General features: G+C 47.8%; 1 protein-coding gene across 1 annotated transcript in view; it reads left to right on the forward strand.

Moving 5' to 3' along the window:
- Positions 1-611: 611 nt before the first annotated feature.
- LOC141930634 (hydrocephalus-inducing protein homolog) overlaps positions 612-22,963 on the forward strand; it is a 70,346-nt gene continuing 47,994 nt past the window's right edge. Inside the window, exons 1-6 of the mRNA XM_074841785.1 lie at positions 612-731; positions 1,883-2,008; positions 3,661-3,780; positions 6,037-6,171; positions 12,984-13,183; positions 19,055-19,179. Coding sequence (XP_074697886.1) covers positions 612-731; positions 1,883-2,008; positions 3,661-3,780; positions 6,037-6,171; positions 12,984-13,183; positions 19,055-19,179 — 826 coding nt within the window. The remainder of the gene's footprint in view (positions 732-1,882; positions 2,009-3,660; positions 3,781-6,036; positions 6,172-12,983; positions 13,184-19,054; positions 19,180-22,963) is intronic.

Raw genomic sequence — 22,963 nt, forward strand, 5'->3', positions numbered from 1 at the left:
ATTTTCTGAGCAGCAGTTCCTGCGTACATCCAGGGAAAGGAGTGGTGGGCTTGGTAGTGCTAGGTCTACAGTTTCACTTGATGATCTTAAAGGTCTTTTCCAGCCTAAACGATTCTATGAAATGTGGTCCAGATGCCAGAAAAAGAGTAAATAAAAAAGGACATGCAAAGTTGGCAAGCCAGGATAGCAGAGATCGGATGCTGGGAAGGGGAAAATGGTGCTGTAAATACTTAAGGCAGGAGCCACAGCAGTAAATGGTAGTATGTGGAGCTGGGGACTCTCCAGCAGACCCTTGGAAGGGACCCTTGGTCCATCTCACTGTCAGCTGACAGATGAAGTTCATGAAAAGAAATAGTTGTGGCTCGTGGGACTGCACCCACAGCAAAAGGCTTTTTTGGCTCAGGGAATATTTTTATGGAGTTTTACTTCTATGAATCTTAACTCTGCCACTTAAATATGGTCTAATCATGAAACAGTGTGGGGCGGCCTTATGTTCTCCACTTAGGAAGGATGCCACAGCCTGGAGACACAGGTGTATCCTTTGGGTCTGCTGTGAATGGGATTCTAGATTTTCAAAGTCTCATTGTTACACCTTCCAGGTTTGCCTAGTCATGGCCACTGGGAAGATTCATCGGTCCATGGGATCCTCCAGAATGGCTGATGGACTCCAGAGTAAGGTGGCAGTACGTCGTTATCCGAAGCTGGTCAGAGAGGCAGAGCAGCGTGTGCCTGTAAGTACCTGCTGGGGGCTGGGTAGGAGCTGGGTTAAGGCTGGAAGCTGCCCCTGTCCCTCCTCTGCCTTCCCCTCCTGTTGTCAGGGTGCTGTGGAGCCAGGCACCACCTCCCCACCTCTTTGCTGCCGTGCTTCTGTTGGAGGGGGCTGTCATGGTGCAGTGGGGGGTGGACTGTGTTGCTTCAGGGTCAGGGTCTTGCCTGAACGTGCCAGTGGAGCCGAGATAAAGGAATTACTGGGCATTGCACGGGAACAGCTGAAGCACAAACGTGCTTCCTTCCGTCCTCTTTGCTGTGTGGGCAGTAACATCTTCTGTCACGTGGGCATACCTGCCAGTGCTGCCCTGGCCACACCGCTGGGCAGCTGGGCATGTGGTGGGCTGCTCAAACCGCCTGGAGTCTTGACAGGACACGACTGTCCCAGATAGAATAGCTTCCAAAAGAGTTGTTTCATGGTATCTCGTGTCCTGTGTGGAGCACAGATGCAGCCGTGCAAACAGCAGTGGATTCAGGGCGATTCCTCCTTCCCACCCACAACTGTCCCCTCTGCTGGCTGGAGCTCCCTTCACTGGAGGTGACCCAGTGCTGAGGCTCTGTCAAGGAGACATCTCTGTATCCTTCTGTGGAGGGGTCTGTGAGGCCAGAACAGCGAGAAAACAAGTGCTAATGGAAAAGAAATAACGAAAACTTGGACCCATTCCTCTCCACCTCAGTCTTGGCACAACACTGCTTTTCTGCTTTCCTCTGACTCACCCAGCAGTGCCATCTCCACCTGCGTGTTGGTTGTGAGCACTGTGCAAGGGTGGAGTTAGGGGATTTCTGATAACTCCTCCCCACTCTCTTCAAAGGTCTCTGGCTCAATCCAGCAAAACTCAAGAGGGAACAAATACCCAAAGAGCAGAAATCCCCAAACATGTCACATCACCTCATGAAGGAGAAGCTAATGGGACAGAGCCACTTGCTTAGAGCGTGTGTATTCCTCTCTATATCATTAATTTACTGATGTTAAATATTTCAGCTGGTAATTTACGGGACTTCCAGGACTATCCTAGTGGCTGTGATCACAAATTACTCATCAGTGGCACTTGAACGAGAAAGTCTTTCTGTAGAAAGGCATTTCTGTAGCTCTTGCTGGTGTTTTGCATTTCAGCTGACTCCCTCTGCCTTCCTGAAGGAGATGTCTCTTACCACCAAGCAGAGGCTGGCCAGCACCCGGGAGATGAGGCGGCCCCGGATTACCCAGCTTCTAGACATGGGTGAAGCCTCCCATCACAAGGTAGCCTTTTCCTGCCCTTTTCCTTGCTGCTTGATGTGACATTTGAAGAGGGTGTGAGTTTGTGACAGGCGTGCCTCCGGCTCATCTGAATACCTCAGTGACTAGGGCCTGTTGTCTTTTCAAACTGCTGGTGGTGGTGGAGTTCCTTCTGCTGGGGAAAGGTAGAACGTTTTTCCCTGGTGAGAGGTTGGAAGTCCTGATCTGCACTAAGTCAATATAAATAACCTCTGCTGAAGTTGGTGGGTTTTGCTGGAATTTAGCTGATACTGGGGGAAGGCTGGGGCAGGCCACAAGGGCTCAAGCTTGCCATTTTCCATCCTCCTGGTGAAATAGCCACCTCGTGCTTTGGTGTAGTCACTGTCAAATGCTTGGGGTCATGGGACTCCCTCAACGGTGGCAGCATTGCCCCTTGAAGGCTGAGGGCCTATAGAAGTTACTCGAGATTTAACAAAACCAAGTGCATTAATGTTTTGGGTTGGAACAATGTGTGGGACCTTTACAGGGTGTTAGATTTTGCAGGCTGCCAGATATACAGGGGAATGGCCCTGGGCAGAGGGGAGTGGAAGTGCGTTCTCTGGATCAGTGGTTACTTAGATGTATGTTTAAGCTGCTTTTCTCACAGGACTGCTCACCACAGCACACAGTCCAAACGGGTGGATCGCTGAGGTAGGCTGTTGAGTGGAAAATTGCCAGCAAGAGACCTGTAACCAATTGGTTAAGGATTGCCCTAGGCAGCACAGGAGGCTGGGAACGCATCAGATGAACGCACACATAACTGGCAGCGTGCTGCAGGCACGAGCTGCCGTGTGAGCGTGGCTCCTGTGGAGCAGCAGGAGGCCTGCCTGGGTCTTTTGAGTGGGAACAGTGCAGCTGGGAGAGGGGAGACAAAGCAGGGAGGAATTTTCTCAAGTATTGCCTCTGCTCTGTGAACATTTGCTGTTTGTGTATAGTTTCAGACATGCTTCTGCAGTGGTATTAAATGAAATGGCAATAATGGAATACAATAAAGCATCTATTTAAAGCCTGTGGAAAAAGGAGATACCAAGTCCAGTCTTACTGAAGTTGCCCAGTAATGCTGATAAAAGAGCTAAACCTTACCACTATCCAGCATTCACCTCCTTTGTCTTTTTCCCAACTACTGTGTTACCTTCTTTTTAGCCTTACCTCCTCTGGTAGTGTTGTCTTCTAACTGGTTTCTAGGCTCTCTGTCAAAAAAGATATTTAGGGATGTGTGGGACTCGGTCTCTGTCTCAGAGTAAAGATCATCCCAAAATTGTTTCCCATGGAGTCTCGTGTAAATTCTTGGGTTTCGCCTGCTCCATGAGTGCTCGTGGCTCTTCCAGGAAGTGCTCTTGGAGCTGTGTGACCACCTTAGCACAGGGCTCTGCTGGCAGTAAGCGCTGCCTTGCATTCTGGAGAAGGAAACCTGGAGGAACACCCGCCAAAAGAGCTTCTTAGCTTGAGCCTGCTCAGTGTGGTCCAGAAACTTTTGATCAGCTCAGAACACAGGTGGGGGGCTGTTTCCCTAGCGTGAGCTGCATGGACATACTCACCAAGAGACTGTACTCCGCTGGAGATCGGTGTAGGATTCTTTCATGAATCTTTCTCCCAGCAGCTGACCCTCCTCTCACTGCTCTGTCTTGCCTCTCCAGTTCTCAGCAGTTGACCTGGAACAGAGCTTGTTTCAGCCTTTTCCTTCAGAGGTGGTATTTCAGAACTACGTCCCCTTCGAGGTCTACGAAGTGCCACTGATTCTGAGGAACACTGACAAGGTAAGTGGTGGGATGCGGAGGTTTAACACTGTGCTGGAAGAGGAGAGCAGTGTAATTCCTGTGGTTTACAGCATAACAAATTATCTGCTGCAGCACAGCACACCCAGAATAAAATGTCTCACCACCTTTATTCTGCAAGATGGTGGAAATCTTCCCATGCTGGGGATTCTCCCCTTGATTTTGGCCACGCATTGGTGGTATCTAACGCAAAGGAGCTTTTCTAGTCGGCGTCCTTCCCCTTGAAAGCCCTGGATTGATGGGAACGTTGAGGGTTGTACAGTTCTTACCTGCTCTCCTGCTTTACCTTGAGTGTGCACCATGTGCTGGTGGCTTCCTGGTTAATCTCGGTTTCTGGCAGGACGCCTCTGCCTCTCACAGCCTGTTTAGCTGCCTCTGTGCAGCTCACTGTCAAGGCCCAGAGCTTGAGCCTTCTCCATGCTGGAGGAAGTTATGGTTAGTGGCATTATCACTCCAGGAAGGGTGTTTTGAAGCAGCAGGGGAAATGGACTGATTTAGCAGAAGCAGTGGGAGGCCTTTAGGTGCCACTTTAGGCTCCTGCTGAGCTTAATGCAGTTCTGCTCAGGTTTTTCTAAGCAACGTGGCTCTCTGCTTTCCCTTTGGAGAACCACAGCACATCCAGAGTAATGTTCTCTTGAAGGTCTCCACCTTTACTTGAAAAAATTGTGATCGTTTTGAGATTTCCCAGGAGAGTTGAGAAGGGAGAAGTTGAAAAATGCCAGCAATGTTGTTGCACTGTAAAGAGGAAAATTGAGACCTTTTGAATTTTGGCAGGGGAAACGTTTGCTTCAATGAGGCATGTGCCAAGAGCAGCTGGTGGGAAAAGGCAGGAGGGAGGAAAGGAGCTGAGTGGGAAAGTGCTCTGGGAGAGAACATTGTACACGCAAGGGTTTCTCTTGACATGTAAGAGTAAGTGTGCTGGAAGCAGAGAATGTTCAGAAAAAGAAAGGTGTAATTAAAGATACTGTTCTGTAATGAAGAGTAAGAAGTGTACGTGAGAGGAGGGCAGGACGGGCAGAGGGAAGTGTCCGTGAGAGCACGTGAATTAACCCCCCCTCCAAATCTACCAGTCTTGTTGGAAAACAAACAAGTGGACAAAAAAAGCTGTCAGGGCATGTTGCAGGTGGGGGAACAGCAAGAGAAGTCAGAGTATATTCTGAGATAACAGGTTTTGACAGGGACGTGGTTGGAAATGGAAGACCCTTTGGCAAAGACAGTTGCAGGGTGGTCCCTCAGTTATTCCTGGAGAGTCCTGCGCCATTCCTGGCCTGGCGTTTAGCTTGGGAATACTGGAAAGAGCAGCGTGGGTGCCCCTGTCCAAGGGATACCATTCATGGGGTCCACGCTGATTCTGGGCCCTGGCAGAATGGATTCCATCCTGGTGTATTAGGTGCATGTACCTCTGTAAGGAACTGAAGGAATTGATGCCTCAAACATTCATCGACAGAGAAAACCTCCAGGACAAGCTGTGGCCTTTGTGATTAGTCTAAGGAATGTCACCCGAGGGAGCAGGAGTGTATGGAAGGCTGCACTCCCCACTCCCTTGCAGTTGTACTGACAAACTCCTTATGTGGGCCTCAGAGGGGGGAAACTGAGTGGAACCGAAAGTTTCCCCTCAAGCACAAAGACCGCTAATCCCTGGCTGCACTGTGTAAGCCCAGTACTGTGTGGCTCTGTTGTGTAAGCCAGACACCATGCTTGCCTTGCTAACAACTTCGTGCCTTCACCGTTGAAGGGGCGACAAGGCCTGACAAGAGGTGAGCATTTCTGCCCCAGAAGCAGAAGTATGTTAATCAGCTGATAAGATGAACTGAAACTTTGCTGTGTGTGCACCCACCGCCCAAGATGGTCGGACCTGAGACAACGCTGGATCCAGGGGTGCTGATCCAGATTTCTTTGACTCTCTTTCTCACCTTTCTACTGCTTTCCTTTCTTTTCTTTCTTACAGATTTATAAGAGATCACATTGCTTATTATCCTTTTCCAAGTTTAAATTGTTTTCTACTGCAAGTAAAACATTTTAACCGGTCATTTGGTGTTGTTTCACCTTAATTTAACCCAAGGGGATCACGGAACTGTTGTGACTTCCTGGGCTTCCATCCCGGGTTGTGACAACCTCAAGAGTTAAAAGTGCTTTGGAAAGGTGGTTAACACGGGATGTCCCCAGGGCATGGCCAGGTATTTTCTCCTCATGTTTCCATATGAGTGGCAAAATCATAGTTTCCTGTCTTTCCTGCAGGTTCCTCGGCTGGTGAAGGTTGTCTTGGAGACATCGCCTTACTTCAAGTTGACCAGCCCCGGTGGTGTGTGCTGTAAGGTAGCACCTGGCATGTGTTCAACTTTCCAAATCCAGTTCACCCCTGAGGAGAACAAGGTGAGACTGGAGGTCCAGAGAGGTTGGTGCCTTCAGTGGAAGCTGAACCTGCAGGGCTGGATTCAGAACAGGGCATCTGCTGTGGGTTTTGAGGACTGTCCTGGTTCCAGTGGGGTTGCCCTGGATCTAGAACCGGGGGAAACTCTTTCCCCATGGTGAAGATTATGCTCTCATAGGCTGGAGTCTCTTATGTGTTTCAGACCATTTTTATCCTTCAGTGATGGAACATTTAATGTCATGTCTGCTGGTTTCAGAGATAAGAGAGTCTGCCGTCTGTGGTGGGGCGGCCTCCCAAGGTGTTGGTTTCTGGTATCTGTTCAGTGCTGTGTGATTATGGGTATGCTCCACTAACGGTAGATACAGAGGTCTGTTTAAAAGTGACCTGTTATTTGGAAGACCCAAAGTGAGCCTGATCAGAGTGGGGACCGCCACCTTTGAAAACTGGAGTCACCTTAATGCCTAGCGTGTTGGACATGGTAGCGAGACAGCGGAACATTATGTCTGAAGTCATCGCGGTTTTTACGCACTGGTTATAGCCCACAGCCTGCTGTGGGGTCTGCTCCAGGCTGTGGTCGGGCAGTCAGCAGCTGGTCCCCTCTTGGCACTGCAGGATGCTGTTAGCTGCTGCAGCAGGGACTGACGGGCTGTGCTTTCCCTCCCTGCGCTTCCTTGAGCGTTCGCGAGGGAAGATGCACGTGGAACAGTAGGAAAATGGCAGGGTGGGGTGTGGATGTTTATCCATCTCTACCCAATGGTAGGGGTTTAATTATTATGGAAAATACTAGAGGAACAAATAGATCCAGAGAGCTTTTCTGTTTCCCATTGGGCAGCCACTTCCCTGCCTCACCCTGGACTGGAGCAAAGATGGTGCTTTTCCATCCCCGCTGTTTTCAAGCCTTGCAGCTGTGCTGTCCCTGAGGACACTTGTCTGTCTGCGATGCAGATGCGAGGCTGGGGCAGAGGGAGGGCTGTGCAGGTGGCAGGGAGCCAGCCTGGCACAGGCACACTGAGCTCTAGATGTCCCTAACTTGGCAGGAGGTTGTTGGGCTGCAGGTGGCTTTGAGACATCTGCCTGAACGAGCACGTACGGGAATAAACGGGCAGGTACAAGCTGCAGGCAGACACATTACCCAGAGCCTGCGGGGTGGCTGTGTCGTCATGCGTGTTACTGTGGTTGCTCTGTCAGCTGGCACCTCTTCCATGCCAAACACGCCGTGCCTTTGCTTAGAGGTTTGCACATCAGTGCTGTGGCCCTGGCAGGTCTGATTCTCAGTGCTGTGATGTGAAGGGTCAGTACTGTTATCTGGAGGCTTGTTAGTACAGAAGAATTTAATACCTGGCATGGAAGGGGGGAAGCATTGCAGGGAAACAAGGACAGGCAGGCTGAGTCCTTCCACCAGCATCCTGCTACCTCTTAGCACTGTTCTTCGCATGACTTTGTTGGAGAGGTGAGGCTAGGGGATAGCTTTGAGCCAGCAGATGTTTCTGCACCCAGCCAGAGGTACAAGATCTCTTTGGGCGTACCTGCTCTTTCATCTTTCACTTGCTGCTTAGATATAGTTTAACACTTTGTCCTATCCTCAAACAGCATGGATAGAGAAAACTAAAGAGGAAATGCCCTGTGGTCCCTAGCTCCCCATGCTTGTGAAATAATCTGTTCCTTTGGAGGGACTGAGAAATTATTTAACATTAATATTTAGGGTTAAAATTATGTTGTCCGAGGGCAGTTCTCCAAACTACCCAAGTGACACAAGAGCTTAATCTAATTGAAGCAAGTTTTGAAAAGTACACCGGTGCCTTCAAAATGTGATTTATTCATATTAATTAGTGTTCTTTTTGGGGGTGGCAGAGGTAAATTGGTGCCCATGAAGGGCAAAGTGCTGCTCTTCAAGTTTAGAGAGTCAGCAGAGCAACACGTGAACATCACCACAAATACAGGTAGGGTGAGAGAACCCTCAAGAACACCGATGTCCAATACTTTGTCCCTTGTCTTGCCCTTGAACTGGTGAGTGCATGGAGCAGGGAGCTCTGCCAGCGAGAGGTCCTGTGCACAGCTCCAGTGACACTCCGGTGGTTTCTGCTGCACTGGGGGTTGTGCAGGGCATGGGCAGAGGGATGCATGCTGCTCAGCGAGGAGCACGTGGGGATTTATACAGCAGAGTCAGAATTTTGTACGAATTGAACATTTTGTCTCGTACTTGATGGAGTGTGGGCCAGCGAAGTACCAGAGCACTGTAGCTCAGCTTGAAATGTGTCACTAGTGCAGTCAGGAGGTGCACGGCACCTCGAAAACCCCTTAGCAAAGAGGCTTTGGGAAATGGCTCTGTAGACTCACCTGCGTTGGACTTGCAGTGGCTTGCATGCAGAGTACCTGTGTGTAGTTGTGGAAGGCTTACGAGTGCTGCCTTTGAACAGCCTCTGCCCCTCTGCTGCTCCATCATCTGCAGGGATGGTGGATCACCCAGTGAGCTGGGACGCAGGTACAAGCCCCTCTGCCAGGGCTGGGCAGTCCTCCTGCTGTGGAGTTGGTTTGAATCTGTTCTTCCCCGGGGTCAGTCTGACTTCAGCGAAGTCACTCCTGATTCAAGGGAGTAAAATTGCGGCTAAGCCCTAAATAAAAGGACCGTGTGAGTTGTTAGTGGCTGAAATGCCATGTGCCATGGAGCGCTTGCTTGAAAAATGAGCAGTATCCTATTTTCTTGCAGTCATTTGGGAATGTGCCACAGGATTGGACTGTCAGAAAGTAAATAAATAGCTGACATGTCTCTCTGTTTATTGGCACTTACCTTAGAAATAAGAAATGCTAATTTTTCTGTTGGGCAACGTTTCCAATTAGTTACTCTTGCTGCTTCTGATGTACACATTTCTGTTTTAGGGCTTCAGCTGCACGGTGTGGGTGTTCTCGTGCCACCCTGTGTTCGGGTGTCCTTGCATTATGGTCTGACAGTCTCTGTCTAATTGGAAACCATTGTGGAACTGACTGGCAATAGACAGGAATACATTTGTGGGTGTCCTTTGGCTTATTAATAGATTATCTTAAAGGAAGAAGGAAGCAAGAAGCATATAAATACATAGCACAGCTTATTCTGTTTGTCCTCTCGCTCTTTTCGCTGTAGCAATACAATATATTCAAGCAGTACAAGTTCAGTCTGTAAGGTTTGCCAAATTCATTACTGATGCTCAGTGGAGACTGAATTAATGCTCATTAATATGAAATATGACAGGCTGATGAGTTATTGCATTACTGAAATTAAAATTCAGTCGGGCGCTGTTAGATGTTTGGTAGCACACAGAAGCTATTCCAAGTACACTTTTAAGATGACTTTTGCAGGGAGGAAAGGGGCAGAAAATCAAGGCAAATGGCCCTGTGCAAAATGAACCTGGAGCAAAGTGACCGATTTCAAAGCCTCCTGTGAATTGGTGGCTGAGGAAGGCAGGAGAAGGGCCACCCCTTCTCATGGGAAGCTGTCTTCACCCTCCAGTCTCTCCTCTCTTTTCATGGCCCTTATTTCCCAGCCTTTATGATATCCTGGTTTCAGCAGGGAGCTTTCCCTGCTTGACTTGCTATGTTGCCTCGTGCTACAAGGATCTCTTCTTTGCAGTTGTCTGCTGCAAGGAGTTCAGTGAAGTGTTTAGGATTGGTTACGCAGCAAAACCGACACCTGCGTTTGCTGGTGTACTGGGCAGTTAGGGTTGCTGTCACTGTGACAGTAATTAATGTTAGCCTGCGTTTGCAAAGAGCCTGAAATGACACCTCTGAGACACAAGCAGTTCTTTAATTTCATTGGGTGCGAATTCAAATGCCAGTGGTGATACTTTGCAGGCCAGAGCTTGTAACTTATTGCTTCTCGAAGGTGAATAAGAGAAGAGGAACCATTGTACAGTGGGAGGTGTTTTCCTTGAAACTGGGAGAGGAGTTGTAGGAAGGATGAAGTTGTATTTTCATGAAAATCTGTAGACTGAACCTGGTGGGTGTAAAAACAATCTTTAAAGCATGGAAGTGATGCAACCCCTCTCTCACCCAGGCATGCTTATTTAGAAACCTGGTTTGAAACCGTCTAAGGGTTTGCAGTTGCAAAGTAAAACAAGGCTGTAAACTGGTTCCAGCTGTACCCGCAGACTGTAAGCAAGTGCCTAGCCGAGCTGGTAACGCAGGGCAGTGCTGCAGTGGAGAACTGCAGCCTGTATCTCCTCCCGAGGGAGGGTGATTCAGCTTGCAAAAGCTCACGGGACTGTGGGTTCACAGCAGCCTGAACAGCCAGCTTCTGCCTGGCACCCCTCTTCCCTTGGCTTTCCCTTCGTTTGGCCTGAGGCTGCGTTCAGCTTGGTGCAAGGTCCCATTCTGGTGGGTCACAGAGTGTGGCTGAAGGGTCAGGGCACTCTGAAGAGCTGAGTCCAGCCTTGTACAGGATGCAGCGTCCCAGGGCATCCCTGGAGAGGGGGCTCGGCACGCAACGTGCATGTGCATGAATGGCGAGAGGCAACTTGCTCTCTCAAGGGTCGTGGTTGTCTCTGTGGCCAAATCCTCGTTGCTTTAGCCTTGCCTTCGTGTACCTGGAGAAGTCCCTTTCCTGGGGCAGGCAGTCCCAGTGCCCCTCCCGGCCCCAGAGCTGGGAAGGTGGCATGTGCTTGCTTCTGGGGGGGTTACACCTGGGGGAGGCATTTATTCCTTGGGCTCTTCTGTACATTGCTGTGGATCCACTTGCTCCTTAGCAATGACAGTGACTTGAAAATGGTTTCCTATTATTTTCCTTAAATACTTCCAACGGTTGAAGTTTCTTTTTTCTTTATCTCCCTGCTGATCTGAACTCCTCGCATCATCCTCTGTCAACCTGGCATCTGGGAGAGAGAAGTAAATATGGCATGCCAAGATTTAACAAGGCAGGCAGCTTTCAAGTGGATTTACAGTGCCTTTGTTACAGTAGTGTGGCCACAGTAACAACAACAACAAAGTAAATAGTATTCTTCATTTGCTAATGCAGTTTCTGAGGATCTAAATAGTCCAGGATGTGAAGTACCCAGATAGTAGGTGCTTTAAATTCACATGGGCTGCCCGTACCTTTTATTTTAGATGGCTTAGGCTGCAGGATTGAGTACAAAATTGCTAATTCAGAAAGGCTTGCTGAAGATTAAAGGCTCTCCTGAAATGTGATATTCAGTTCTGTAGGTCGTTTGCTGCAGTTTCCTTCCTGGTATTTTACTTTCCAAATACAAGAAGCAAAAGCCCTTCTGCAAGGTCCAGTGTGAATATTTGATATGTCTAGAGAGAAAGATCTTTCTTTATTCTTTTTACATCTTGGCTGTGACAGCATCTGTTACAGCAACCTTAAACCCCAGCTGGTGGGTAGCGCTGGGTGTTAGTTGTTGTGTTAAAGCAGTAGCTCTGTGTCTGTGCCTCCTCTGGCTGCCGTAGGGCCCTTCCAGGCTTGGAGGGGGGCGGGTGTGGGAGAGCAAGACCCAAGCACAGAGGAATCTGAATCTGTTCTGGTTAAGAGAGTTTGTTGTGTGCAATTCCTAAATCAAATTATCTGCTTGCTGCTTCAACAATGATAAAAATATCAGACGACTTCAAAGCACTGAGGAAAAAAGATCAGGACAGCAAGTGAGTGATAAGATGCAGAGCTTCCATCAACTCATGGCTAAGAGAGCTGCTGGAAGTAATGGCTCCTGGCCCTGCTGCAACAGTTTTACCGGTGATTTCAGCGGGGGCAAGGGGATACTTGCAGCACTGCGATGCCACACCGTCCATCTGGAGATGGATCTGCTCCTCCCTACAGTAAAATGATTTTGGTGATTTGATTTGCCTTCCTACTGCTGAAGGCCAGACAGCTGGGGGGACTGTCTGTCTCTTTTGTGAACAAGCCTATGCTGGGGAGTAGCACAGCTGAGTTTGCTGTGGCAGGGCTGTCCCAGTGTCTCCCATCTGCAGCTCCTGCTACCACCTGCCTCAGTCAGGCATGCTAACAAGGCATCAACCCTGCAGCAGAGAGGAAGCAAAGCTATTTCCCACGTCCCCTGAGGCTAGGTGAGCTGGAAAGGGAAACTGAGATTAGACACAGGAATAACTCTTAAGTCTAGGGTAGAGCTGGAATAGGCTGCTGAGGGCAGGGGTGGAATTGTTAGTGCTTTTAAGTACTTGTCAGACATCTTGCAAGAATAGTTTGGGTGTAGAGCTGAGCCAGTTCTGGGGTGGGGAGATAGATCAGATAGCTTTTTAAGGGTGTGTGTCCCCAGCCTTGTCCCTATAATGCTCTGGGAAGGGGTGGGAAATACACACTTACCCTGCACTCACCTGACATTAGAACAATTCCCTTGTCCAGCTTGTTAAATATTTCACCGACGACTGAGTGTTGGTCAAGCATGTGGCAAAGTCCTTTTGAAAATGCACCTGAGCGTCCCCTGGCCAGCGTCAGTGAGGTCGCTGCGTTGCTGGGATTGGAGTTAGTGCTGTGGCACAACTGGGTGCTTAGTGGAGCCTTTGATCATCTGTAGTGGTGATCGAAGCGGGTTCTTGTTACTGCTGTAATCCCTTACATGAAATTGCTCTATTTTGGTGCCTCCGAATCAAAGTATCAGATAATTTTGTCTGGTTCTGCCAGCCTGCTGTGAAAGCAGGTGAATCAATGGGATTGTTTCTTCTTTGCAAGTTAACAGCCCTGTTCAAGTCACGCTGCAGGAATGAAAGGTCACTAAGGTAAAAAGTCCTTTGACATTGCTGGATGCTACTGTTAGAGTCATAGAAAACAGCAGTTTTTCTTCTGCCATGGGATGGTACTGAATGCACTGTGCTGAGATTGTTTCTTTCCCTGCAGGATTATTTCTACCAGCTCACCTGCATCACAGAAAGGGAAAAGTTTATTGTGCCAATCCGAGCTATCGGTGCCCGAGCTATCCTGGACTTCCCTGACCAGCTGAACTTCTCCGTCTGTCCAGTCAAGTACAGCTCCCAGAAAACTCTGCTGGTTCGCAACGTCGGTAACCGGGAGGCTCGCTACCGCATCAGCACTGAGAGGTAAAGGAGCTCGTCTTCTTTGTGCAAAACACTGTTGCATGATAACATGGTTGGTAACAACACGGAACCAGAGCATCTGAGCTGCTGTATTGCAGCCGTAGCTGGAAACGGGCAGGACACGTGGGGTTTGCTGTTGCTTATAGTGTTTAAGCGTGACGCAACCTTTGATAAAACTCTGCGTGCTGCAGCGAGGTTTTGTACTGCAGGGGTGTCTCCAACACAGCATCTCGCAAGAGTGGTTCTGTTAGATTGAAAGAGCAAATGAAGGAAGGCAACCTGGCTGCCCGTGGGCTGTGTAAGATGCTGCGTGGCAGGAGACAGCTCTGGGAGCTCGGTTCCTGTAGACCAAACGCGGTGTCAAGAAATGGGCAAGCTGTGAGCTGGTGAGAGAGACATTTAAGAATTTACCAGCAGCTTTTTCATGACCACTTTTTCATGAAGGGAGAAAACCACCAAATTGCAAGTGCCATTAGAGATCGTAGATCAAAGCAATTGGTATTGAGGCCCTGACAAGAACACTGTGTGGTCCAGGAACTTTGTTTTCCAGTAGGTTTGGTCTGGTCCCTGGGACCAAATATTAAGCAGAATGAGCTTTTAGGTGGAGATGAGCAGACACTGGCTTCAAAACTGCACCACAGCCCCAAAGCAACATGCTAATGAGGGCACAGGCAAAAGATGCAGCAAGTGTCTGGTGCATGGGTTGGGGGCCTTTTCTTCTAGAGCTTTATCTCTCCCAGATTTCCTGGAGAGTGCTGGAATCTGTAGGGATCCAGCTCACAACCTCCTGATCCTGAGTACCTTCTGAAACAGTTACATACCAGTGTCGGCCAAAGACACCCATGCTCTGGGAGGCTGCAAGCACGTGGTGTTACGGTGGTCCCGAATCAAATGCCTGACATGAGTTGTGTTGTGGACAGCCTGTCCTGCTCCTTTTGGTCTCAGAAGACAGTCACCGGTTTCCCAGTTTGCTGAATGGGAGGGGGTGGTGCAGCTGCAGGGAGACTGGTTCAATTGGCTGATAATTCGTGGTGAGTTGCTTGGTCCCAGAGGTCTTGGTGTAGGAGCTGAGGTCAAGAATGCAGCAAAGACCAGTGGTCTGACTTGGTGCACCTGAGTTGCTTCAACTTCTTCTCCAGGAAAACAGGGCTCAAAAGGCTGCTCTTTACTTTTCTCTTGTGAAACGTGAGGGTTCAAGAGGAGCTTCCACCAAAGCCTGGCAAGGTATTTAAGCAGGCTTCTAGGATGCTATTTAAGGAGGCTGCTTCTTTTCCCTGTGGAAACACGTAGACAGGAACTTGTAAATCACTGCACAGTTTTCCTCTGGGATCTCCAGATCTAGTTGTTGCCACCAAAATAAATACTCAGTAAAAGTCTAGCATATTTTTGCAATGTACTCTCCAGCTCTTCTATTGAGTGATACAGCACATGTCGAATCCTGCTTGATATGGATTTTAAGAGTTTCTGAACTTCAGCAATTAAATATTTTGGTCCTGATTTGCAATAAAGAAATGGGAAGCATTGCAAACGTTTTATTTCAAACTACACAAAAAAATATTCTGAACAACTGGGTTGCATGTGTACAGGGATGGAAAGCTGGTATGATTTCCTTTGTCAGCTGAGGGCATCTGCCATCTCTTCCATTTCATTATGAACTTTTGAAAGCCACTTTGAAATTTCAAACAGATTTAAATCTTTGAATGTAAGTAGCATTTTATTCTAATTAAGTTGCCCTGACTTTCGTTCAGATTTCTTTTTAAATACTCTTAAAAGAGTATTTAAAAACACATGCTTGCATGTGAGAGGAGGAGGAGGATGATTAGTGGTGTAGAAGGGAGTGAGAGATCTGTCTAAGCTTAGATCCGTCAGGTGACCTCTGTATCCTTTATTCTCTATCTAAACAATTTAAACTTGTGTTTTCTGGCCTGAGCATATTCAGGCTCTTGCCCATTCACAAGTCAGCTGCAGATGCCACCATTTCCTAGTCCATCGTGCTGCTCATATCGTGTTTCCTTGCAGCTTTTCTCTGGATTTCCTTCTCTGTGGCACCAAGCATAACCTGTTTGCCTTCACCTTCAGTGCATTTTTCAGCCCATCTCCAATCCTAACCTTTCCCCTCAGTACTGAGAGCTCAGCTCTTGCATCTGGTCACTTCATGATGACGTTCCCTGCCTGTTACTCATTTATCTAAAGGCTTTGATGTTTTCTGTTGTGCATTTCCCTCCAGGGAAGAGCTCTTAAGTGAAGCCATGGGGCCAATTCAGCATCCTTCTGCTGTTCCCCGTTCGGAGCTCTCCCTTGCCATGGTTTCTACCAGAAGCATGGCTGCATTTTGACCACTTTTTCATGAAGGGAGAAAACCACCAAAGCACTCCCTGTTATGCAGTCTGGCTTTGTGCCTCTCCTCCCTCTGCATGTCCATACCCAGCTCTTAACTGCATAGCATGGTAATAAAAAATAAGAATAGTATAAATAGAGAAAGTCTCTTCGTGTTGTCGCATTGTTAAGGCAGGACAATGAGTTTCTGCTCCATGACATTCACAGAGATAAATGTCATTCCAGTACATTCCACTTGAAAATGGTGTCTGGAAGCAGATCTCAGTGCAGCACTGCCTTTTCCTGACATTGCTGACATGCTATGCCATGCTATGGGGCTAGAGGGGATCAATCCGAGATAAGATCCATTTAGGAATGTCCCCACCAAGCTCTGAAAGCTCAGGAAATTATCCTGCGAGGCACAGTGCCTCGAGCCCCCTTGCATCCCTCCCTGTAGTACTCATACGCTACCTGGAGGCGTGAGATTGGCCAGTTACCATAGGACGTGCAAAGACCATCCAAGGACATGAAAGTAGAGCCTAGGTGCAGTGAAAGAGGGAAATACAGAGCTTGCGAGATGCTGACTCCACACAGGATTTCTCAGCACAGAGATGGAGTCTTGGATGCTTTGACTGTAGCAGACTGGGTTTACTGGAATAGTTATACTGCTTGACTTTGGCTGTTATACCATTACTAAAAACTAATATATGCTAAGATTAAACGACCTTTGGTTTTTTTCCTGCAATAGATCTTAGTGGACAGAAGAGGCAATTCAATCACCAGTAATTTTACTGTCTTCCTTGGGTGTGGAGGTAGCTTGTAATGAAATCAATTCTCCCAAACTCAAATGATTGTATAATGCACCAGTAGACCAGAGAAAGGTTGGCTGCAGAAGATAAACACGCCACGGCACTTGAAGTGTATTGCAGCCTCCTTGCACACTGCATGTGCCAAAGGTGTGGTTGCAGGAGAACAGGTGGCATGGTGGTTTGAGAGCCTGGGCCACAGAACTGCCAGCTTTGTTCACTTGTCAGTCGTGTTTCTCAATTCTGTCAGGAGTATTTGGCCTTTGGTATCATCATGGGATGCCCAACTGTCAAGATGGTGAAAGTAAGCAAGATGTAAATGCCAAAATATATCATTATGAAATTGCTTACAAATCTAGTGTTGCTTTCTTTCTGAAGGGCAATAACAGGCAAGATCTTGGCAAGTACTAATGGGCAGGTCTCTCCTACATTGGTGTGGCTAGATAAGTTTATACAAGCTGGGGACTGCAAGGTGCCATTGGGAGATCTGGACTTGTGAAAGTTTAGATTTCGTACAACAAAGCAAACCTACAAATGCACGTAGTTAAAAAGCATGTCAGAAGAAAACGAGCTATTAAAAAACCTCCAAACCTTATCTTTCGTGTCTTTCAGGAGCAGTAGTGATTCATTAGAAGGGTAGATCTAACAGGATGAGAATTATCCTAAAGAACAGCTCACACTTAATGGATAAAAAGCCAACGTCTATCCCGCTAGCGTCATCTCTCGGCAGTGGTTTTCATTTGGCTATGACAATGTGTCAGGGATGTCTCCTTAGCATCTCTTCTTATCTGTAGGCTGCAGACAACAGCTTAGTGACGGTGACTGAAATTCAGGGGAGTTAAGTTTAACCATGGAGCTTGCATCTTTGGGTCTTGGAGAACCAGGTCCATGTGAGGAATAACGAGCTCCTGCTACAGCAGTAAGAGAGTTGTCTTGTGGGTACAGCATGGGGTGGGATGTAGGACATGCAGTGTCTGATCTGTGCTCTGTTTCTCAGTCCTGAGAACTGAGTCCTGAACTTGGTTGGATCCTCTTCTTCTGATAATTTGAAGAGATGAAGATATCTTCAGGAGTGTTCTTCCCATCCTATCCCATCCATCTGAGGGCAGGAGTATGTAGACATGGGGAAGGAGTAGGAAGGTGATGGGATGGGAGGTAGTGCTGAAGTGTTGCCCGGGATCCCCCTTAACTGGCAGCTTTTCTGTTCTGGCAACATTTCTGAAACAAAAAAAAAAAAAAGGAAAAAACCAAAATCTCTGCCTTTCCCACACCAGGCAATGACCCCACCCAAGCCCTGGCAGAGACCTGCAGCAGTCCTGGCTTAACCATCAGTGCGGATGCAGGACCGTGTAGAACAGCCCAGTTCTGAGGCTGGTGGTGCCTTGTCTTTCCTCCGCTCTCTCCAGAGTCTCAGGTCCAGCACACAAACATTGCAGGCCCCGTGCTTCGGTGGCAATGCTCTCGCTGGTTGTAATGGGAGCAGGTCAGGCCCCTAATTGCAGCGATATCTCCTTAATGAGCAGAAACTCCAGCAATTTCATCAGCTGTCACTACTTACATGAACAAAGTTCAGCTTGCGCATGGCTCCAGTTGTTCTCAGTATTTTTTGTGTGTGTTGCGTTCTCTAATCATGGTAAAACTCTCCAGAACATGTTTTTAAGGTGACAAATTGACCACCAGCAAAGCACTAAAACCAATAACTTTTGTTTTCTAAGTGGGGCTGTAGAAGAGCCACGAAGCCCAGCTGCAGAAGCATGTTTCACCTGACTTGTCCCTTTGCATTAAAGCACTGAGTTTTGTGTCTGTCAGCCACCCGGTGACAAATCATAATTGCTCATATTAAATCCAAAGTACCCCAACACATTTTCATAATTATTTCCAACGTATTGCACAGAATTTGCCTGGTGGGCCAAGCAAACAGTTATTGAGCTTGGATTGCAACCCAGAGTCCCAGATTGCAGTGCTTGTGAATACACAGAAAACCTCCTGTTAAACTCGCCTTGACGTGCTCCTGGTAATGGCACTTCATGTAGCTGGGGGTTTAATGGTTCAGGATGTAAATGGGATCCTCCTTCCGTGTCTTGTTTCCATGTCGTTGTATCGCTCTAATCTGCGTTTGCACTTATTCATCTTTTCCTGATTGTTCCTTTTCTTAGAGCAGCTTTCATTGTAATGCCGATGAAACGTGCCCTTTCTTAGGCTAAACTAGGATGTTTTCAAGGTAAAAAAATGAATTCTGCAGATTAAACCATAATTATTCTCCGGTCTTCCAGAAAGACACTTATCCTCCCTGTCTGATTCCTAGGCTGCAGTCTCACTGGGACAGGTAATGCCCTGACATTTGCATCTCTTGAGGTGGAGTTTATATGTGGCAGGGAAAGACAGATTCCTGAGGAAGTCAGTGTCAAGTTGTGCAGGCAGATAGCTCTCACCATCTCTGTGCTCCTCAAAACCCATCCTCTGGCTGTATTGCTAGCGGTCGGACTCCTGAGCCTCCCTGCAGAGAAGCGGATGCAGAGTATGGGGGAGATGAGGTCGTTTGACACCACAGGATGTTCGTAGAGCTGGATCTCTTCAGAAGTGAGAGTCAGTAGAGCCATTTCTGATCCTCTGTGTTCTGTTTTTTTCTACTGACTGTGGCTTGTTTGCTTCTTGCTTGCACAAGTGAGCTGAAGTGGAGCAGACTGCAAAAGGAGTATAGTCCCCGAATCGCCCACAGTAGCCCTGATGTGTCTCTTTCTCTGCGTTGCAGCCCCTTCTCTGTGGATCCCTCCATCGGGACTCTTGGGATTGGTGATGCCATGCAAGTAACAGTGGAGTTTCACCCGCTGAAGACCGGGGATCATTCCGGTTCCCTGGTAGTTCACTATGACACAGGTAAGTGCTGGGCACTGCGTGGTGCACGCTCTCTGCATCCTTCAGAACAGAGCCCTTTCTAAGCAGAATAATGTTAAACTTGCTTTGCAAACTACTTCTAAAAGCTTTTCTTTCAAAACCTCTGCACGTTTCAGTGCTTAGAAGGGAGCAGATAAGGGGCAAAGGCTGAGTCTGTTCTGTGTGTCCTGTGTGGCTGTGTGCTGGTCCATCCCTGGTGTCAGCACGGTGTTCTCCACCCAGCACGCCCCCCGTGACAGTCATCTACCATCATTTCCCGTTGTCGCAGCCACCTTAATTCCCTCTCCAGGTGTGCCTCCCCTGTCCTTTACCTCAGGGAAAAAGTGACAAATAGTTGGTGTTTAGGGGGTTGTTAAAGTGGATCCCCTCAAGCAGGAATGAGATTTTTGGCAGGCTGTTTTGCTGGGAGTTGCTGAGTGGAGGAAGGAGGAACCTTGATTCTCCATTGCAGTGTGCACATGCAGGTGTGAAGTGTTATTCCTAGACAGTGCTCTGTTTGAAGTGTAACGTGGGGAATGCGTGTCTCTGTCGGACTCTCTCTAAATGCCCCCTGTCTCTTACACACCTCTGTCCCCTGTACTGCTTCTCCGTTGTCTTGCCACAGACCCTTTTTTTATGTTGCCCTCTACCCACCTACATCCCACACTTCACAGCATCAGGACTGAAGCAGCCAGGACTTGAGGGCTCTTGGGGTTTGGCAGGGAGCGCTCGCTGCCTCCCGAGATAGGTATAAAATTTATACTAGGGTACGAGAAGCCAAGCTCAGGCCACAGAAATGCTGTCAGCTTTATAAGTCACTTAAGAGTAAGTGGGAAAAACTCAAGAAAAAGGTGTGATGTTAAAATGCTTCTGTCTGCCTTGGTTCAGCAGAGGTATCTTGTGATGCTGGTCGAGACACTTCCTCAGTTGCCTGAATGCATTTGGTGTGCATTTTCTCTTGCCTGAAAGAGAGGTTTGTTTTGTCCCTGTTCCTGAACTTCGGTCCTGGGAAGTGTGATGTCCTCACCTGGGTGCTGCTGTGATGCTTTAGCCCAGCAATGAGCATTTTATTGTCTTGAGTTTGTAGAAGTTCTAGAAATGCTCCTATATCTTCCAAATGCTCTTTGTAGGCTTCTGAGTTATCACAGCTTTGTTTAATGTTTTTCAGTCAATGACACATTCACAGAGAATGGTTTGTGCTCACTCAGAGAAGCTCATTGGTTTGGGTAACACTGTCTTGACAGAACTACTGAAATTTCAGAGAACGACAAAAGGTGCCTCATTTGTATGCATATAGGGAACCTATAGGATAAACTTCAGAGGGACAGATCTTTTTCTGGGTTAGATCAGGGCTAACTACACTAGAGGTTAGGGCTGTGGGGTTTATACCATGTGAAATGAACAGTCCAAGTGAAGAATCCAGGGCCAGGATCTTCACAGCTTGCTTTGAAAACCTGAGTCTTGTTCTTACTGAAACACCTGATTCCTCCATGGTTAATCTTTGCAAAAGTGATTTTCATGGATAGGCCACAGGGACCAAACTATCTGCTGGCTCTGGGATAGGCAACCTCCCCGGAACATGGTGCAGCCACCTGGGAGATGAAGGCAGGATTCGTTCCTGCCTGTCAGTACAGCGCTGCAGTTATTTTTCAATAAACCACAGACTGAGAAGGAGAGCAAGGAATGATTAAGGGATTGTCTCTCAAACTTTGAAGCATACAATTAAGTAAAAGGCTGCTGAGATTAATTGCTGAAGTGAAACTGAAACATTTAATCAGTCTTAAAAGCTGCTTGTTGCAGGTGTAGTGCAGAGCAGCAGACAATGTTGCCCAACCTGGCGGGGCGAGCCCTGGCTGATTTGTCCTGCGCTAAGTCAGACTCCCTGTGACTCGCATACAGAAAGCAGCTGGGTTGCTCTTTCAGAGCCACCAACAGACTGTTTCTTATGAAACAGAGGCACTAAGAGCAAAATATCAGTGTAGGGTGTTGGGAGGCATTTTCCTCGCTTTACTGTGTGTCTGTATTGACTTGCTCACAAGTGGCAGCAGTTCTCAGTGAATCACACTGTTGTTAGTGTGACTGACGCAGGATCAGGTGCATGTTGCGTGGGTTTAGTTTTTGCTGAACTTGAGTCAAATCTGTCCCTAGCATTGCTTAAGCAGACATGGAGCTCTTCCCTTTGCCTGCTATTTGGTTGATTAGAATTGTGTGTCCTTTAGACTGTCCTGGTTAGGAGCACAGGTGTTGTCCCCTGGATAGACTGTCTATGTGGTGGTAGTCGTGTTGCTACAAACTTTACAGGTGAGTGTGAAGAAAATGTCTTTGCTGCTAAGAGCATAATGATTTACAATGAAAATTTGACCTTCACTGCTTTACATGTCCAAACTCCTCCATTTCCCCCATGTACATGGGTCTGGGTGTGAAAAATCCCAGCTCATACTCCAGCTGGGAATGTAAACGTGTCGGGATGCTGAATCCCTTTCTTCAGGTAAAATTGGTGCTGGTTTTGGCTGAACCGGCTTACTTGGTAAATGATGCCACCCATGCAAGGGCTTGGCGGTGTATTAGTGGTCCTGTACACATGCAGGAAACTCATGAAATCCCAGCCCTGGTTGTTTACTGCTGTTTGAGGTTGAATAAGTAACTGTAGCGTGGACGTGCCAGCACCTCTGAACATCTCAGCTACCCACAAGGATAAAGCATCCGAGAAAAGCACTGCCTTGCTGTGATAGTCATCTGTGGTTTTGTGTAGGCTTTGGAGAAAACCACCACCCTTGCAGAGCTCTGTTCTCTTTCCTTTAAGAACCCCCTTTCGACCAAGGGTCTTGTCATCTGTCTTGCAAGGCTGGCATTGCAATCAGTGGCTTCCAGGAACTTGTTTGAAAATGAAATGAAAATCCTCTTGATGTAGTCTCTGGATCAAGCCTTTTCCTTTCTCTTTTTTCTCCTTTGTAAATCCACTGAGGCATGTGGACAGGCAGCAGGGTTTAACTGAGGTTTAGCCCTTGTTGTGCTGCATTTTCCATTCCTGAGATCACTCAAACAAGTTGCTGAGTGTTCTCAATTTGCACTGACTTCAGCCAGAATGGAGGAGGCTCAGTACTTGTCTGAGCAAACTCTCTACCTCGTTACATACTTGAGTCGTCCTTGTATTGTGCAGGATACCAGGGTGGGAATACCGAAAACATTTTCTGGTTTTAATCTTAGTCTTGTGCCAGTGTTTACAGGGGCTCTGACGTTGCCGTGAGTAGCGTTAAGTTACTGTTGAGCTAAATTCATGGCAACAGACCGTGAGCTTCTGACGGCCACCGCTGTGTGCCACTGCCACTCCAGTCCGCAGTTGTTCATCTTCATGCACTTCTCCATTCCTTCCACACCAGGCAGATTTATAGTAGCTGCTCACAAGTGCTAAGAGGTGGGGAAATCTTCCACTTCCTAAGCAGCAGCCCCTTTTGAATCCAAAGCTTCCCTGTAGTGCGCTAACCGATGTAATTCTTTTTTATTTGTGTTTAGTGCTGGCACATGGTTAGAAACTTACATTGTTCTGTGAGTTTTTAAAGAAGATCTTGTTTCCCGTGTTATCCCAAGGTGTAAGCCAGACTGATGCTGTACAAGAGGCTTCTCTAGATTTTCCTTGGGCTATCAGGCATTTAAAAACTTTGCAAAGGGATTTTTCTTTCTGCCTGTCGTAGGTGGTGAGTGCACGTTGTGCTTTCTTCCCTTCGCTTGTGAGAATTCCCGGCAGTGTAGCTGGTTTCTGTCAGACTTTTATGTTCTTGTACATCTG

Source organism: Strix aluco, chromosome 16 (genome assembly GCF_031877795.1).
Source record: "Strix aluco isolate bStrAlu1 chromosome 16, bStrAlu1.hap1, whole genome shotgun sequence".
Taxonomy (NCBI): Eukaryota; Metazoa; Chordata; class Aves; order Strigiformes; family Strigidae; genus Strix; species Strix aluco.